General features: G+C 61.7%; 1 protein-coding gene across 5 annotated transcripts in view; it reads left to right on the top strand.

Annotated features, from left to right (window-relative positions):
• Window positions 1-9317, top strand: part of FLNA (filamin A) — a 30541-nt gene extending 21224 nt beyond the window's left edge. For 3 of the 5 annotated variants that reach the window (XM_084870978.1, XM_084870979.1, XM_084870977.1), the window contains 17 exons: window positions 494-741; window positions 856-951; window positions 1128-1230; window positions 1328-1468; window positions 1578-1706; window positions 1894-2067; window positions 2862-3023; window positions 3115-3318; window positions 3395-3547; window positions 3647-3769; window positions 3860-4126; window positions 4243-4380; window positions 4566-4681; window positions 5229-5361; window positions 6749-6925; window positions 7284-7790; window positions 8823-9317. In XM_084870978.1, coding sequence (XP_084727104.1) covers window positions 494-741; window positions 856-951; window positions 1128-1230; window positions 1328-1468; window positions 1578-1706; window positions 1894-2067; window positions 2862-3023; window positions 3115-3318; window positions 3395-3547; window positions 3647-3769; window positions 3860-4126; window positions 4243-4380; window positions 4566-4681; window positions 5229-5361; window positions 6749-6925; window positions 7284-7790; window positions 8823-9010 — 3059 coding nt within the window. In that variant the 3' untranslated portion in view covers window positions 9011-9317. The remainder of the gene's footprint in view (window positions 1-493; window positions 742-855; window positions 952-1127; window positions 1231-1327; window positions 1469-1577; window positions 1707-1893; window positions 2068-2861; window positions 3024-3114; window positions 3319-3394; window positions 3548-3646; window positions 3770-3859; window positions 4127-4242; window positions 4381-4565; window positions 4682-5228; window positions 5362-6748; window positions 6926-7283; window positions 7791-8822) is intronic. The other 2 variants (XM_084870981.1, XM_084870980.1) reach the window with 1 other exon arrangement.
• Window positions 9318-17940: the final 8623 nt, after the last annotated feature.

Raw genomic sequence — 17940 nt, 5'->3', positions numbered from 1 at the left:
GTCACATCCCCCCACACCGCAGCAGGACCCCGCCTCACCGCGTGCGCACACAGCACTGGGGGCCGGGGCCAGGCCACGGGGCAAAGCCATGGGGCAGAGGCAGCTGTGTGCCAGCCGGAGCACTGGCACTGCTCAGCGCGGTCCACAGCACCAGCTGAGGCTGAGTTGGCACGAGAGGTGGCAGCAAACGCTTGTGCCCCAATGGCAGCAGCGGCCTCACGGGCCTCCAGGCCCGCCCTTCCTCCCAAACGCCTTTCCCACATGGGGGCTGCCCCCAAGACAGGGCTCCCTGGCCTGAGGTGGCTCGAGGGGACCTTTCCTGCCTTCTGAGAAACGACTCACCGTCCCAGCTCGGGGGTCAGGGGCGGGAGGCCTGGCTGTGCTTGGTGGTGGCAGTAAAAGGCCTGGGCGGGCGGCAGGCAGTGGATAGGAGCAGCCTGAACGCCACGCTCATGCCCTGGCCCCCCTCTGGGGACCCGCCCTGCCCCACTAGGTGCTGGCATCGGCCCCACCATCCAGATTGGGGAGGAGACGGTGATCACCGTGGACACCAAGGCTGCCGGCAAAGGCAAGGTTACCTGCACTGTGTGCACACCCGACGGCTCCGAGGTGGACGTGGACGTGGTAGAGAATGAGGATGGCACCTTTGACATCTTCTACACGGCCCCACAGCCGGGCAAATACGTCATCTGTGTGCGCTTTGGCGGCGAGCACGTGCCCAACAGCCCCTTCCAAGTGACGGTCAGAAGGGGCTAGGGGTGAAGGGTCTGGGGGGGACCCATCCTGAATGCCCCCCCACCGCCACCATGGGTTACTCTGATTTCAGAGCCTGCAGCTCTTGTGTTTGCTCTGCAGGCTCTGGCTGGGGACCAGCCCACCGTGCAGTCTCCGTTGCGGCCTCAGCAGCTGGCCCCACCATACACCTACGCTCCCGGCGCCCAGCAGACCTGGGTAGGGCCTGGCCCGCCGCCTCCAGCTTGCCTAGCTCTAAGGGACATAGGGGGACTGGCCAGCTGGGTGTTCCATGAGGCCCGTTCTGGCACATGTGAGGAGGGACCCCAAATCTTCCTGCTTGGGACTCCCTCGACTCCTACCGCCCTCACTTGGGCCCTCTGTCTCTACTGCAGGCCCAGGAGAGACCCATAGTGGGTGTCAACGGGCTGGACGTGACCAGCCTGAGGCCCTTCGACCTTGTCATCCCCTTCACCATCAAGAAGGGCGAGATCACAGGTGAGTGGGAGCAGGAAAGAGCTTGGGAGCCACAAGAGGTGGCTGGAGGGGACCGGGATGTGCCAACGGGCTGCCCTGACCCTGTCACGTCCTGCAGGAGAGGTACGGATGCCCTCCGGCAAGGTGGCACAGCCGTCGATCACCGACAACAAGGACGGCACTGTGACCGTGCGCTACGCCCCCAGCGAAGCTGGTCTGCACGAGATGGACATCCGCTATGACAACATGCACATCCCAGGTGCGCCCTCACAGAATGTCACCCCCGCCTCACAGAGGCCTGGGGCAGCGGGAGGGCTTGGGGGCCAGCGCAAGGCCCCCATTCCACATGGCCCCTCTTCCTGCCTCAGGAAGCCCCCTGCAGTTCTACGTGGATTACGTCAACTGTGGCCACGTCACCGCCTACGGGCCAGGCCTCACCCACGGAGTAGTGAACAAGCCTGCCGTCTTCACAGTCAACACCAAGGACGCAGGAGAGGGTGAGTGGCAGCCGGTTTGGGCCTGTCTGTGCCATGGATGCCCTTAGCCTGTGGGGAGCTGCGTGCAGGAGAGAGACTCCCAAAGGGGGGGTCCCCTACCCTGCCCCCCAGCCTCTGCTTGCCTGTTGGGGCTCTCCCTCATCTCGTACTGGGTCCAGTTCCCGCCCTCACCCACGATTCTCTATAGGGGGCTTGTCCCTGGCCATCGAGGGGCCATCCAAAGCAGAAATCAGCTGCACCGACAATCAGGACGGGACGTGCAGCGTGTCCTACCTGCCAGTGCTGCCCGGCGACTACAGCATCCTCGTCAAGTACAACGAGCAGCACATCCCAGGAAGCCCGTTCACGGCCAGGGTCACAGGTGGGTGCCCGTGGGCAAGTTACAGGGAGAGGCAGGTGGCCTGACTGGCGTGGCTCAGTGGTTGAGCCTCGACCTGTGAACCAGAAGGTCATGGTTCGGTTCCCGATCAGGGCACATGCCCGGGTTGGGGGCTTGACCTGCAGTGTGAGTCATGCAAGAAGCATGACTGGTGATTGGTGATTCTCTCTCATCATGGATGTTTCTATCGCCCTCTCCCTTTCTTTCTTTCTTTTTTTTAAATATATTTTATTGATATTTTACAGAGAGGAAGGGAGAGAGAGAGAGCTAGAAACGTCGATGAGAGAGAAACATCGACCAGCTGCCTCTTGCACACCCTCTACCGGGGATGTGCCTGCAACCAAGGTACATGCCCTTGACCGGAATCGAACCCGGGACCTTTCAGTCCGCAGACTGATGCTCTACCACTGAGCCAAACAGGTTTCAGCCCCTCTCCCTGTCTTTCTGAAGTCAATCAAAATATATTTTAGGCCTTCGCCGGTTTGGCTCAGTGGATAGAGCATCGGCCTGTGGACTAAAGGATCCCGGGTTCGATTCTGGTCAAGGGCACATGCCTGGATGGCAGGCTCGATCCCCAGTAGGGGGTCTTGCAGTAGGCAGCCGATCAATTATTCTCTCTCATCATTGATGTTTCTATCTCTCCCTCTCCCTTCCTCTCTGAAATCAATAACAAATATATATATTTTAAGATATATATATGTTTTTTAAAAAGGCAGGTGGCAGGGTGGGTGCTGTTTCTCTCTGCTTCTGTACACTCAGTGACTGTCCCCTGCCAGGTGATGACTCCATGCGCATGTCCCACCTGAAGGTGGGCTCTGCTGCTGACATCCCCATCAACATCTCCGAGACGGACCTCAGCCTGTTGACGGCCACCGTGGTGCCGCCCTCGGGCCGTGAGGAGCCCTGTCTGCTGAAGCGCCTGCGCAATGGCCATGTGGGTAAGAGGCTGAGGGACAGGGCCTTCTGGAAAGGAGGGGGGTTGGGGCGGGGGCTTCCCTTTCCCTGACTGACAGCCCACTCTGTGCCCAGGGATCTCCTTCGTGCCCAAGGAGACGGGGGAGCACATGGTCCATGTGAAGAAGAGTGGTCAGCACGTGGCCAGCAGCCCCATCCCGGTGATGATCAGCCAATCTGAGATCGGGGATGCCAGCCGCGTGCGCGTCTCTGGTCAGGGCCTCCATGAAGGCCACACCTTTGAGCCCGCAGAGTTTATCATTGACACCCGTGATGCTGGTAAGCGATGGCGGCCTGCCCGCCAGGGGAGCCCCACCGTGCTCGGCTCTCTGGCTCAGGGGTGTCCCCTCCGCAGGCTACGGCGGGCTCAGCCTGTCCATCGAGGGCCCCAGCAAAGTGGACATCAACACGGAGGACCTGGAGGATGGCACGTGCAGGGTCACCTACTGCCCCACGGAGCCTGGCAACTACATCATCAACATCAAGTTTGCTGACCAGCACGTGCCTGGTGAGTGTCGCGCACGCGCATTTCTCCCTGGCCCTCCTGATCGCATCCCAGGGCCCGGATGTAACCTGTGTGGGTGTGGGCCGTGCTTCCCTCCTGCAGGCAGCCCCTTCTCCGTGAAGGTGACAGGCGAAGGCCGAGTGAAAGAGAGCATCACACGCAGGCGACGGGCCCCTTCGGTGGCCAATGTTGGCAGTCATTGTGACCTCAGCCTAAAGATCCCCGGTAGGAGGTGTAGGGGAGTGGGGGAGGGGCTGAGGAGGGCTGGTAATCCCGATCAGAAGTCCCGCTCACCAGGCTGTCCCCTACCTGCAGAAATTAGCATCCAGGACATGACAGCCCAGGTGACCAGCCCCTCAGGCAAGACCCACGAAGCCGAGATTGTGGAAGGGGAAAACCACACGTACTGCATCCGCTTTGTGCCCGCTGAGATGGGCATGCACACGGTCAGCGTCAAGTACAAGGGCCAGCACGTGCCCGGGAGCCCCTTCCAGTTCACCGTGGGGCCCCTAGGGGAAGGGGGCGCCCACAAGGTCCGCGCCGGAGGCCCCGGCCTCGAGAGGGCCGAGGCTGGAGTGCCAGGTAGGCCTGCTTCCTGCCAGCTTCTTGCTTTCCTGGGCAGGGCTGGGGGGTGGAGGGGCTGAGGTCAGGGGAGAGGCGCGCATGCGCTCCACTCACCAGACACTGCTTTGCCACAGCCGAATTCAGCATTTGGACCAGGGAAGCCGGCGCTGGGGGCCTGGCCATTGCCGTCGAGGGCCCCAGCAAGGCCGAGATCTCCTTCGAGGACCGCAAGGATGGCTCCTGCGGTGTGGCCTATGTGGTCCAGGAGCCAGGTACCGAGGGCCGGGCCGGGGTGAGGGGCGGCCATGCCTCAGTGTGGGTGTTGGTCGGGTCTATGCAGACAGTCCTGCTCGGCTCCCCTTCCCACCTTGACCCAGGGCCACTGGGCTGTCCCTGGAGGCAGGAGGCTACAACGCAGCCCTGTGGGGCCTCATCCTCTGCGTCTCTCCCTCTGCAGGTGACTACGAGGTCTCCGTGAAGTTCAACGAGGAGCACATCCCCGACAGCCCCTTCGTGGTGCCTGTGGCTTCTCCGTCTGGCGACGCCCGCCGCCTTACTGTTTCTAGTCTTCAGGTGAGGCACTGAGAGAAACCGCCCGCCGGGGGCTCCTGGCCCGGCCAGACCAGAGCCAGTGCGCGGAGCAGGCCTCGGCCCCGTGTCGAGTGACCCTCCCAGCCCCACTCGGGGCACCGGGCCTCTGCTCTGGCCGGGTGCAGCCCGCGCTTTGGGTTGGCAGGACACACCCCTGGCCACCGCGTGGGGTTTTTCTCGTGTCTCAGGTCTAAAGGCTTTGAACAGAAGCCTGTGCCCCTTGAGCACCAGGGCTGAGGTTTAAAGAGGGACAGCCTGCAGGGGCTGGGTGCTGCCCAGCGGGCGGGGCCGCCCTCCCTTCACCCTGCCCTGGGGGTGTGATTGTGGAGCGCATGCATCTGGGGAAGGGGCGGGGGAGGGGGGCAGGGGGTGTGTCTGAAGCTTGTTGCCGCTCAAGAATCAATGGCTCTCCCTCTTTAAACCAATTTGGACGCCAGATGGGTAAGTGCAACCGTTTGGGCCTCCTGCTCCTGGGACCCCACCCTCCCTCATTCTGCCCACCCTCTAACCGCCTCTGCTGTGCTTCCAGGAGTCAGGGTTAAAGGTCAACCAGCCAGCCTCTTTTGCAGTCAGCTTGAACGGGGCCAAGGGGGCGATCGATGCCAAGGTGCACAGCCCCTCGGGAGCCCTGGAGGAATGCTATGTCACAGAGATCGATCAAGGTGAGGCCCTGTCCCTGCCCTGCCACCCCGCCACCTGCCCTGGCCTCACTGGGAGCAGTGGGCCTGGCCAGCCGGCGGGAAGCAGGCTGAGAGTACGAAAGGAGGTGCAGATTCTGGGAGCAGCCAAGACGGGGCCCACACCCGGGCCCCCTCAGCCAGGCGACCCTGCCACCACTCGTGACCCACGCCCCTGGCATCGGGCTCAGCAGCCACGACTGCTAGAAAGAAGACAACCTCCCGCAGGGTCCCGCGCAGTCTCCTGAAGGAGAGGCCGCAAGTCCAGCCCGAGGGCTCAGGGCCCTTAGCCAGGGCATGGCACCTCCAGACAGGCCTGGGCACCCAGGGCTGGGAGAGGGTGAGGGTGTGCATTGCTGCCGGGTAGAGTTTCACTAGGTGTCACAGCCTAGTCCTGCCCCTTCCCAGCTGTGTGGCCCCGAGCCAGTTGCTCGCTGCCTCTGCGCCCCAGTTAACACCAGGGAGCTTGGCATTCATGGTAATTTCTTTTTGCTGTTATTCATCCTCACCCGAGGCTATTTTTCCATTGATTTTTATTTTATTTTATTTTTAAAATATATTTTATTGATTTTTTTTTAATCGAACCCGGGACCCCTCAGTCCGCAGGCTGACGCTCTACCACTGAGCCAAACCGGTTTCGGCATTTCCATTGATTTTTAAAAATATATATATTTTATTGATTTTGTACAGAGAGGAAGGGGGAGGGATAGAGAGCCAGAAACATTGATGAAAGAGAATCATCGACCAGCTGCCTCCTGTACACCCCCTACTGGGGATGTGCCCGCAACCAATGTACATGCCCTTGACCGGAATCGAACCTGGGACCTTTCAGTGGGCAGACCGACGCTCTACCACTGAGCCAAACCGGTTTCGGCTCCCATTGGCTTTTAGAGAGAGTGGAAGGGACGGGGAGAGACACAGAGAGAGAAACATCGATGTGAGAGAGATGCATGCGCCCTGACTGGGTCAGGGATGAGCCTGCATCAGAGGGACATGCCCTTGACCGGAATCGAAGCCAGGACCCTTCCGTCCATAGGCTGATGCTCTATCCACTTAGCCAAACTGGCTAGGGCCATGGTAACTTTTTTAAAGAGGCAGTGAGATGCGTGTTTTGCTTGTAAAAGATTTCAGTCCAGATGAGCCCCGATAGGCTGCCTGGGCATCTACAGCTTCACCCCTTAAGTTTTAGGGGGTCTGTGCGGGGGGGTGTGGGTGCCCAGCATGATCCATGGAAGAAGCCGTATGGACTTGCTGGGCTCAGGCTGGCGGGCAAGGGTCACTTGCTCGGTTTGTGGGGAGGGACCTCACAGATGTCACTTGCTCGGTTTGTGGGGAGGGACCCAGGTCCACAGCACGCCCCTCTGCTCCTCAGATAAGTACGCCGTGCGTTTTATCCCCCGGGAGAATGGTGTCTACCTGATTGATGTCAAGTTCAATGGCACCCACATCCCCGGAAGCCCCTTCAAGATCCGAGTTGGGGAGCCCGGGCATGGAGGGGACCCGGGGCTGGTGTCTGCCTACGGAGCCGGCCTGGAAGGTGGCGTCACGGGTAAGTCACCTTCTAGGGCACATGTGTCAAACACACGGCCCGCGGGCCAAATCCAGCCCGCCAGGCCTTGCAATGTGGCCCGCACCGCACTGTCATCACTGCACTCCGCTGTCAGTTTATGACATTGTCAGTTTATGACTGTTCAGTAAACCATTCGGCCCGCGATTTAGGCTGGATTTTAGATTTTGGCCCCTTCTCTGATTGAGTTCGACACCCCTATTCTAGGGGGCCCCCATCTAAGATCTCAGTGACAACAGGAGGCACACGAGAATGACAAAGCTGTGCTGCTGGGTGGGCAGTGCGGGGGTTGGCGTGGGGTGGGCCAGACCAGCTCTTGCCTGACCTCCCGTGTCCCCAGGGAGCCCAGCTGAGTTTATCGTGAACACAAGCAATGCGGGAGCCGGTGCCCTGTCGGTCACCATCGACGGGCCCTCCAAGGTGAAGATGGATTGCCAGGAGTGCCCCGAGGGCTACCGCGTCACCTACACCCCCATGGTACCTGGCAGCTACCTCATCTCCATCAAATACGGTGGCCCCTACCACATCGGGGGCAGCCCCTTCAAGGCCAAAGTCACAGGTGAGCCTCCGCAGCCGACTGCTGGCGCCCGCCTCCGCGCCTGGCCCTCAGCTACCTCTCAGCCCCACCTGCTCTGCCCCACAGGCCCCCGCCTCGTCAGCAACCACAGCCTCCATGAGACATCGTCAGTATTTGTAGACTCCCTGACCAAGACGGCCAGCGTCCCCCAGCACGGCGCCCCAGGCCCAGGTCCCACTGACGCCAGCAAGGTGCTGGCGAAAGGCCTGGGGCTGAGCAAGGCCTACGTGGGCCAGAAGAGCAGCTTCACCGTGGACTGCAGCAAAGCAGGTGGGTGCCCGGAGGGAGCACGGGGAGGAGGGTGGAGGGTGGGGATGTGTTTGAGGGTGTGGCCGGCACTTCTAAAGTCACTTCCTATCTCTGCCTTAAGCACCTTGAAGGAGCTGGAGTTTCCTATGCTGGCCTGGCTGGGGGGGCAGGGCTGCTGGCAGGTCTTTAGAAAGGGGTGGCAGCCGAGCCAGTGTGGCTCAGTGGGTATGTCAACCCATGAACCAGGAGGTCATGGTTCGAGTCCCAGGTTGTGAGCTCAGTCCCCAGTGTGGGGAGTGCAAGAGGTAGCCGATCAATCTTTCTCTCATCATTACTGTTTCTATCTCTCTCTCCCTCTCCCTCTCTGTTTGAAACCAATTAAAATGTATATTAAAAAGAAGTAAAAAAAAAAAAATAGAAAAGAAAGGGCTGTTCACTCTGCCCTGGCGGGTTAGGTCAGTGGTTAGAGCATTATCCTGATACACCAAGGTTGCGGGTTTGATCCCCAGTCAGGGCACATACAGGAATCAACCAATGAATGCATAATTAAACGGAACAACAAATCCATGTTTCTCTCTTTCCTCTCCCATTCTCTCCCTTCCCCCCTCTCTCTCTCCCTCCCTCCCTCCCCCCCCTTCTCCCTCCCTCTCTCTCCTTCTCTCCCCGCCTAAGTCAATAAATAATTTTTTAAAAAGAAAGGGCTGCCAAAACTGGTTTGGCTCAGTGGATAGAGCGTCGGCCTGCGGACTGAAAGGTCCCAGGTTCGATTCCGGTCAAGGGCATGTACCTTGGTTGCGGGCACATCCCTGGTGGGGGGTGTGCAGGAGGCAGCTGGTCGATGATTCTCTTTCATCAATGTTTCTAGCTCTCTATCCCTCTCTCCTCTCTGTAAAAAATCAATAAAATATATTTTTTTAAAAAGTGGGGGGTGGGGCTGTCACCCTGGCACAGGTGAGGGGGACAGGAGGAGGGGCTGGGGGGTCAGCATAGTTACAACTGAAAATGGGGGGCTCGGAGCCTGGGACTGAGGCCTTCTCCCCCCCCCCCCTCCAGGCAACAACATGTTGCTAGTGGGGGTGCACGGCCCCCGGACGCCCTGCGAGGAGATCCTGGTGAAGCACGTGGGCAGCCGGCTCTACAGCGTGTCCTACCTCCTCAAGGACAAGGGGGAGTACACGCTGGTCGTCAAGTGGGGCGACGAGCACATCCCGGGCAGCCCCTACCGCGTCCTGGTGCCCTGAGGTCTGTGCCTGTGCCAGCGGCGACTCCAGGACCGGAAGTGTCCCCGTGCCCACCGCCCCCTCCCAAGCAGCCCCCCCTCCCCCCTCCTCAGCCCCGGAGCCCCGGCCAGCCCCGGCCGCCCCGTCACTGCAGCCACCCCCGCCCTGCGCTCACCTGCCTCTGCTTGGGCAAAGGAGAAGGCGAGCAGCGGGAGCCGTTGGTGGCTCCGCCTGTCTTCCTGGGGTGGCGGGTGGGGGCCTGTGCACGACCACCTGCTAGCTCCCTTCCCTAGCCGAGAGGAATAAAGCTCCGCTTTCATTCTCCCGAGAGGGCTCTCGCTTTCTTGCAAGGACGCCGACAGGGTGGGTGGCACACGGGCTGCGGCCACAGGCTGCTGAGCTCCAGGCCTGGCCCTGCCTGCTGACCCCACCCCCTAACTCCAGAGGCCCCCTCTGCGCCGGCCGCCTCTGCCTCTCTGGAGTCAGATCCATGCAGGGCAAGGGGGGTATAGCACCCCCAGAACACGGCCCGGTACACACCGGAAATAGACAGTGTCCTGGGGAAAGGCTGGGCCCTGGCCGGGCAGCGGGATGCCAAGTGCTGGGTGGGAAGACGAGGTAGCCAGCTGGAAATCGCAGCAGAGCCTGGCCATCTAGACCACCCCTGGAGGAAGGGACTGTCGCAAGGTCCTCTGCCCCAACGGGCAGATTGTAGGTCTCTCATGGCTAAGGTGTCCAGACGTCCCGCTTTTGGCGGGACGGTCCCGATTTTTAACAATTTGGGGACGCGGGGCAAATCGTTAAAAATCGGCACGTCTGGTCACCTTACTCATGGCCCCTCAGCAGGCAGGTGGAAATATTCGAGGAAGTGCTGTCAGCTTCAGAGTTTGCCCACTCCCACCCAACCCCAGGTGCCCTTGTCTGGCCTGCCCTCCCTCCATGAGCATGCTTTGCCATGGCTCCTTGGGGCACTCAAACCCACCACTTCCCTGTCCATCGCCTCCCACCCAACCATCTCCCTCTCAAAATAACCAGATCTTCCAGGTCCTCTCCCACTTCAGGGGAAGGGCCCTAAAGCCAGCTTTCAGCCCTGCGTGGCTCAGTGGTTGAGCATCCACCTATGAACCAGGAAGTCACGGTTCGATTCCCGGGTCAGGACACATACCCAGGTTGTGGGCTCCATCTCCAGTGGGGGGCGTGCAGGAGGCAGCCGATCCATGGTTCTCTCATTGATATTTCCACCTCTCCCTCTCCCTCTCCCTCTGTGACATCAATCAAAATGTATTTTAAAAAACATTGAACTTGCCCTAGCCCAGTGGTCGGCAAACTCAGTCAACAGAGCCAAATATTGACAGTACGACGATTGAAATTTCTTTTGAGAGCCAATTTTTTAAACTTAAACTTCTAACACCACTTCTTCATAATAGACTTGCTCAGGCCATGGTATTTTGTGGAAGAGCCACACTCAAGGGGCCAAAAATGCCGCATGTGGCTCTCGAGCCACAGTTTGCCCACCATGGCCCTAACTGGTTTGGCTCAGTGGATACAGCGATAGCCTGAGGATTGAAGGGTCCCAGGTTTGATTCCCATCAAGGGCACATGCCTGGGTTACGGCCTTGATCCCAGTGGGGGATGTGCAGGAGGCAGCCAATCAATGATTCTGTCATCATTGATATTTCTCTTTTCCTCTCTGACATCAATAAAGATATATTTTATTTTTATTTATTTATTTTATATTTTATTGTTTTTGTACAGAGAGGAAGGGAGGGAGATAGAGAGTTAGAAACATCGATGAGAGTCAGCGATCAGCTGCCTCTTGCACACCCCCTACTGGGGATGTGCCCGCAACCAAGGTACATGCCATTGACCGGAATCGAACCCGGGACCCTTCAGTCCCCAAGCCGACGCTCTATCCATTGAGCCATACCGGTTTCGGCCAATAAAGATATATTTTTAAAAATCAGCTTACAGAGCTCTCCCCCAACTTGGTAGCTGCAGGCATGCTGGCCACACCCCTTCCAGAAGGACTTTGGGGCCAGCATGGTCCTGGAGCTCCGGACACAGTTGCTTCTTGGCTCAGGAGAAACCATGAGCTCAGAGGGAGACGGGGGGAACGATGCAGTGGCCAGTGGCCTGCTCCCCAAGCCTGTGCTGGGGTTCCACCCCCCAATTCTACCCTCGATAGCATGTGGTGGACCCTCGCTGTTACTGCCCTGGGGCGGGACTGCTGCCTGGGCTTGGGTGGCCAGTCCCCACACTAAACTCTGCCCCAGGGGACGCTGGACACGCCTGAGTGAAGGAGGCCCCACCCCTGGTCCACACTTCCCCTCCCGCTGTCCTCAGAGGCAGGTGTGTCTGGGGGTGCTGGAAGCCACCCAGCTGGAGGGGGAGCAGGAGGAGGCAGAGCCCGGCCCACACACCTGCAGCACCAGCAGGCGAACAGGCGGCCCCTCTCCCCTCGGCCCAGGGGACCCCAGGACTCTGCACACACACAGCACACACCCCCTTCCCTGACACACCACAGCCTCCTGCCTCCTCCCAGGCTCTAAGAGGAGGCAGTTCTGCCCCCCAGCCTCTCCCTAATGCCTGCCTCCTGGGCCCCCCACAGAGACGGCTCCCAGCCTCCAGGGGCCTGTCCCCGCCCCAGAGGCCTTGTCACACCCAGGCAGCTGTGGCACCTGGGGCAGCAAGGACGGAAATGCCCACCTGGGGTAACAGGCCCAGGGACCACCCTGGGCCGCGTCTGCAGGACACACCAGGCCTGAGCCTGAGCCCTGCCGGGCACGGGCAGGAGGGGCCCAGGGGAGGGCCTGCCGCTGGCACCAGGAACCAGAGCGCCACCAGGACCTCACGCTGCTGGGGCAAAAGGCCCGGGACCCGGCCGAGCCACTGAGCGAACCCAGATGCCATCCGGGCTGCTGGGAGGACACAGGGAGGGAAGGCCAGGCCAGGAGCCGGGTCACACACTGTGAGAGCCACAGGGCGGCCCCCAGCCTCACACGGAGCTGCTCACCGGGAGGGGCGGAGCAGAGGGAGGACCGGCCACAGGCCCTCCCAGGCTCCCCACCTCACCTACCGAATGGGCAGGAGACGGCTGGGCACCCCATTGGGGCCCCGGGCCCCGCCCCGCAGGTCCTGTCTGCCCTGAGTCCAGGCGGGGCAGGGCAGGGGAGGGCTGAGCTGACCCCCACCCCACAGTCAGCTCCACCCCTGCCCCCGCCACACCCCACACCTGCCCTCCCTGCTGCCCTCCCCGCAGGGGCTGGGGCCCAGGAGGGGAAAGGGGAGCACTGGGTCCTCAGGGCAGGGCTGCCACCCCCCCACAGTGAGGGGGTCCAGCGTGTGAACTGGGGAACATTGGTCTGGGGGCTCTTGGGGTTCCCGCTGGGCCCTCCAGCTGGGCAGCCTCACCCCATCCAGGGCCTGGGGCCCCGGTGCTCAGGGCAGCCCCCGGGAACCTGGAGGGAGCAGGGGCCGAGGGGGGCGGACACCAAGTCAGGGCGGCGGGCAAGCGCGGTGCTGGTGTGACCTGGGCCCTCGGTGCACTCGGTGCCCCAGGACGTTCCCGTCCCCGGCCAGGCCCGGCCATCCGGCCGCAGACGGCCCAGAGGCCGTGCACCCACACTCCTCCTCGGCCCAGGCGTGCCCAGGGGGCCGTCCCTGCAGGAGGACACCGAGCCGCTTGGAGGTCAGGCTGCCGCCGCCTCCGTGAGCAGCACGGGGTCAGGGCAGGGCTCCGGGCCCGGCGAGGCCGCAGCCAGGGGGCAGGGGGAGGACACGGCTGAGCAGCCGGCGGGGCAGAGGCTGCCCTGGGGTCAGCACAGCTGCCGGCGACGAGGGGCAGACATCGTGCTCAGGGTCAGGGCTGGGTCCTCCGGCAGAGGGTGAGGCACGGCGGTCACTGAGGGCGGACGGGGTCAGGCCCTGGTTGGGGCTGTGACTGCCCATCCTCAGGGCAGGCCGCCAGGAGGAGCTCCCCAGGAAAGGGCCCTGAGCGGAGAGGGGGGCCCAGTGCCCGCCCAGCACCGCCCAGCCCTCCACAGCTGCCTGGCCCGGAGGCCCCAGGGCAGACCGCAGGGCAGCGCCCTCCTCGCTGTGGCTGCTGCCCAGTGCCAGGGATGGGGAGGGGCTCAGTGTGGCACAGGCCGGTAGCGAGTCAGACATCAGGTGGCCGGGAGCCGGGGCTGCACCAGGCCTGGCATCTCCAGGGGCCCCGCACCCATGTCCCTGCGCCCTGGCGGATGTCCCAGAGTCAGGGCCAGGGTCCCTGAGGCGAGGCCCGCCAGCGTCCCCTGCTGCCAGAGGCGGAGCCCGGCTCCCCGGAAACTCGCTGTCCTGGGTTCAAGAAGCGCACAGCACCCGGGACGGTGCCAGGAGCTGGCACCGAGGGCTCGGGGTTGCCTGGCAGCCAGAGCCAACAAGAAAAGACTCCCCGACCACAGAACCTGTGTGACAAATTCAGAGCCAGCAGATGCGTCACCGGGAAGTCACCTCTGGGCCCCTGCCAGGAACCACGGGGCTGGGCGGGCACGTCTCCAGGGAAACCAGATGCAAAGGGCTCCTTCAGCACAGGGGGAGCTCCTTCCTGGACTAGTGGCCACTCGGCTGCCCGGCCCCTCCCCAGACTGGCACTGCCACCCCCACCCCCCAACCCTGTGCCAGAACCCAGCTCAGGGCCACCTGGCACACCTCCGCTCCCTGCCCCCACCTTCTAGGCTGCTTGGAGGAAGGCTGGAGGGGACAGCAGGGGGAGGGCAATGACCTTCCTGGGTGCAGCCAGAGGTCACCCCTGCCTTAGAGGGCAGCTGCCCCTGCCCCTGCCCCTGCCCCTGCCCTGGAGAAGGAATGGAGGCAAGACTGAGCCAGTGTGGGACACGGGAGGTCAGTACATCCTGTGGCCCAGCCTGGGTGGGGACTGACCGGCGCTGCCCGCGCTGCTGTGAAGAGGAAGAGCTCCCTGCCCTGAGCCCAAGCTCTCCAGGGGCTGGGACCGCCCTCAGGGCTGCCCAGTCCCAGGAAGGGCCGAGAGCACACACCCGGGCACCCGGGCTCCGAGCCCTCTCCTCTCTTTCTCTGTGTGTCTGGCTCAGGGCCCTTTAGAGACAAAGAGCCCCCTGCCCGCACGCCCGGGCCCTGCTGGCTTGGTCCTGGTCCCGGGCTAGCACTGGCCGCCCTCCCTGAGACAAGGCACGCTCTGGAGGGGCCTGCTCTGGGCGGGGCCAGGTCCTCACGCCGGGAGCCCCAGGTTCGGAGCCAGGCCTTCCTCGCAGCCTGCTCGTGGGCTGTGACCAGAGACCTCCAGCCCCGCCTCCCCGCCGGCCCTGATCCGGCGTTGACCCGTGTGACCATGGAGATAGGCAGAGGGAGGCCCGTTCCGGACAGACGGAGTGATAAAGCCTGTGTCTTCCATTCTGGGCCGCTCCCCCCTCTGCCCTGGTCCCGGCAGCCCTGTCTGAGCAGCCGGATGGCCAGGCCCCGTGGGGAGGCACTGAGGCCCGTCACCTTCGCTGAGAGATCTGGGAGGCAGAGCCCCTCCCACCAGGGAGGCCCCGGAGCCAGACCCCCGCCAGGCCCTTTGGCAGCCTGTCCTCAGACACTTGGTCCCACCGGGGAGCTAGGATTGGGGCCCTTTGTTCCCAGCAACAGGGAACTAAGGCCCAGTTTCCAATGGAGACGGGACTCCAATGAGTCAGGAGCAGACCAAGCGACAAGAAGCCCCGGAGCCATAGGAAAAGCCTGGAGCGGCTGATGGCGTGGACTCCGCCGCTGTCTGCCCGACCGAACAGCCCCAAACCACAAGTCAGGAGACGAGTGACAAAACGAGGGGAAAAGTGACAAGATGTGAGTCAGGGCTTCTGTCCTTACCGCAGGGAGAGCTGACCCAGGACCCAGGGCACAGGGCACAGGGCACAGGGCACAGGGCACAGGGCCCAGCCCGACAACCCAACAGGAAGAGGGGTCCCGGAGAGGAAACGTGGAAAACAGAGGCCGAGGGTTCCCCCCCCCTCTGTCTCCCAGCCGGCGTGCGCTCGGTGCTGGGCTCTGAGGGGCCATCGGGGCCAGGCCTGGCCGTGCCCTCACCTGCCGCTCCAGGGAGACCACAGGCCGCCGTGGCCCCAAACAGGCCGGCCTCTGACCCCTGCAGACGGGCCGAGGGAGGAGGGTGCTGCTGGCACTGGCCCAGGCGCTGGGACCCCCTCCCTGTGGGGAGCATTCCGCAGTGAAGCGGGGTTCCCAGCAGCCAGAGGGCCGGCCGCACCCCAGCCCTGCCACCCGTCAGGGGAGTTCCCAGGCAGAAAACCGCTTTCTGGGCTCCTGTGCCCCCACATCACGCTCCTGCTCTCTGGCCCAGGTTCCTCTCCACCTCCGAGCTGGGGTGTGGCCTTCCCTCTGCCTCCTCAGAGAGCTCTATCCAGCCCCACCCCAGCCCAGCCTGGTCTGTCTGTGTCTCCTACAAGCCCGATGTGGTCATCAAACCGGGCATCGCTGAGCACCTGCACACCGACCCCTCTCCCCCCGGGGCTGGGCACGTGCCCTGCAGGCCGCCCAGGCAGGCAGGAAGGCTGATGCCGCTAACAGGCGGCCCCTGGTCTCGGAGGGCGAGGGCCTCCCAGCATCTCCCACACCCTCGGGGGCCATCAGAGGAGCCAGCCCCTCGGAGGGCAGGGGGCACACACCCAGGGGCTTCAGGCCTTCAGGGAAGTGCTTCTCTCCGCGGGATCCCTGCACCAGCAGCAGCAGCATCACAGGGAGGGGGTGAGATCGCTGACTCTCAGGCCCCAGGTCAGATCTGCAACATCAGAGACCCCAGGGCAGGCCAGGGACCTGGGTGTGAGCACGCCCTGCAGGGGCTGCCACGCACCTGCCGCCTCTCCCCCGCCCCCAGCGTGAGCACCCCTGGGATGGGTGTTTCTGAGCACACCTCCTCCAGAGAAGCCGCCAGCTCCCTCTGCAGGGCTCCCCGGGGCCTGTCCAGGTGAGGGGCAGCGGGCACAGCTGATGGCGGCAGCGCAGGGGCTCTGGAGGAGAACGGGCCTGTGTGAGCAGGACTCCCGCCCCCAGGACCACCCTGCCGGGTCCCCGGGGAACACTGTCCCTTCCTGCCTGCTCCCCTCTAGGGCCGGTCAGCCAGGCCCTCTGGCGGGCACACAGTCCCCGTGACTGGCCTCAATGGCGTGCCCCTCCCTGGGTACCCGCTCCTGGGTGGTTTTGTCTGTGGTCCGTGCTTGACACAAACTGCCAGATACACTCGGGAGGCGCTGGAACACAGTGGGCCCGGAAATGAGTGTGTGATTGTGTGGGGGGAGTGGGGGTGGGGATTGGAGGGTGGGTGAGGGGTACATTTGGGGCCCTGGGAGGATGGGAGCTCCCAGGAGCTGGGAGCAAGGCCACTCTCATTGGCCAGGCTGGGCGGGCCCGAGACGAGTGACCCTGCCCTTTGCCATCTGGGGGGGGTCGCCTCCCTCCTTTCCTCAGGCTCCTGGGGGCCCCCAATACACTGTCTCTGGACATTGGGAGGGCCTGGCACCCTCAGGAAGGTGGGCACGTCCTGCAGGGAGCCGGGGATGGGCGCCCGACTAAGACCTCAATATCTCCCAGGGCCTGGACTCAGCTGTTTCTTCTTCTTCTTTTTTTAATCATTTATAGACATTTATTAATTTTAATTATTATTATTATTAGGAATGCATAGATATCAACACTCTAATTTAAAAAAAAAACTTTTGTTCTTTTATTCTGTTAGATTATGATCTATGAGTTTACCATTTAAGTTTCAGATACGGGAATTTACTTATGTTTTTGTTTCTTCTTTCTGGGAGGGGAGGAAGACCGAGTCTGGGGCCAGGGCGTAGTCCGCGCGTGGGGCCCCGCCCAGAGCGCATCTACAGTTCTCAAATCATCTCAGCACGCCCACCGGAAGCTCCGCCCCTTAGGGACTGAGCTCCGCTTTCCTGCCACCTCTTCCGGAAAGATTAGCCAATGACAAAGCTCTTCTTCTGAGGAGACCCGCCCTCAACCCGTCAGAGGATGCTGACAGACACTTCTTTGACCAATCAAAGCGAGACGTTCTCTAGCACCTCCCCCTCTAGCCTCCGCCTTCGGGAGCGCTGGTCTTGGGCGTGGGCTGGGCTGGCTGTGGACAGTGGGGCCTAGAGATCCTCGCGGGGACTGCAGCTACGGGAGTCATCCTGTCTGTACGCTAGTCTGCTTGTGTATTTTTCGTGTGATCTTGTATTTTGAAGCAATTAAGTTCACAGGAAGTTCCATAGAAACGTTCAAGACGCAGGGCCCCTCCCACAGTTCCCTAGTGTTCGCATCTTGCACACTTAATACAGTCGCACACCAGGAAATGGCATTGATGCCAGCCTAGAGCTGCCCCGGGTTACACCCGTGTGCATGCGCTGTGCACTTTGATCACACGTGTAGATTCCTTTATTGATTTTTTACAGAGAGGAAGAGAGAGGGATAGAGAGTTAGAAACATCGATGAGAAAGACTCATCGATCAGCTGCCTCTTGCACACCCCCTACTGGGGCCATGGCGTAGTCCGCGCGCGGGGCCCGGCCCTTGACTGCAATCGAACCTGGGACCTTTCAGTCCGCAGGCCGACGCTCTATCCACTGAGCCAAACCGGTTTTGGCTCCAAGTGACCTTTCGTAGCCACAGCCTCTCACCTCCTCCTCCTGCCAACCCATGCAACCAGTATTCTATTCTTTTTTCTTTCTTCTTTAAAAAAAATATTTTTATTGATTTTTTTTTTAAGAGAGGAAGGGAGAGGGATAGAGAGTTAGAAACATCAATGAGAGAAACATTGATCAGCTCTCTCCTGCACGCCCCCTACTGGGGATCGAGCCTGCAAACAAGGTACAGAATCGAATCTGGGGTCTTTCAGTCCACTGAGCCAAACTGGTTTCGGCCAGTATTCTATTCTTATCCCTACAGGTTTGTCATTGA

This window comes from Pipistrellus hanaki (assembly GCF_964339955.1).
Source record: "Pipistrellus hanaki genome assembly, chromosome: X".
NCBI lineage: Eukaryota > Metazoa > Chordata > Mammalia > Chiroptera > Vespertilionidae > Pipistrellus > Pipistrellus hanaki.
This window is presented reverse-complemented; position numbering and strand designations above follow the sequence as displayed.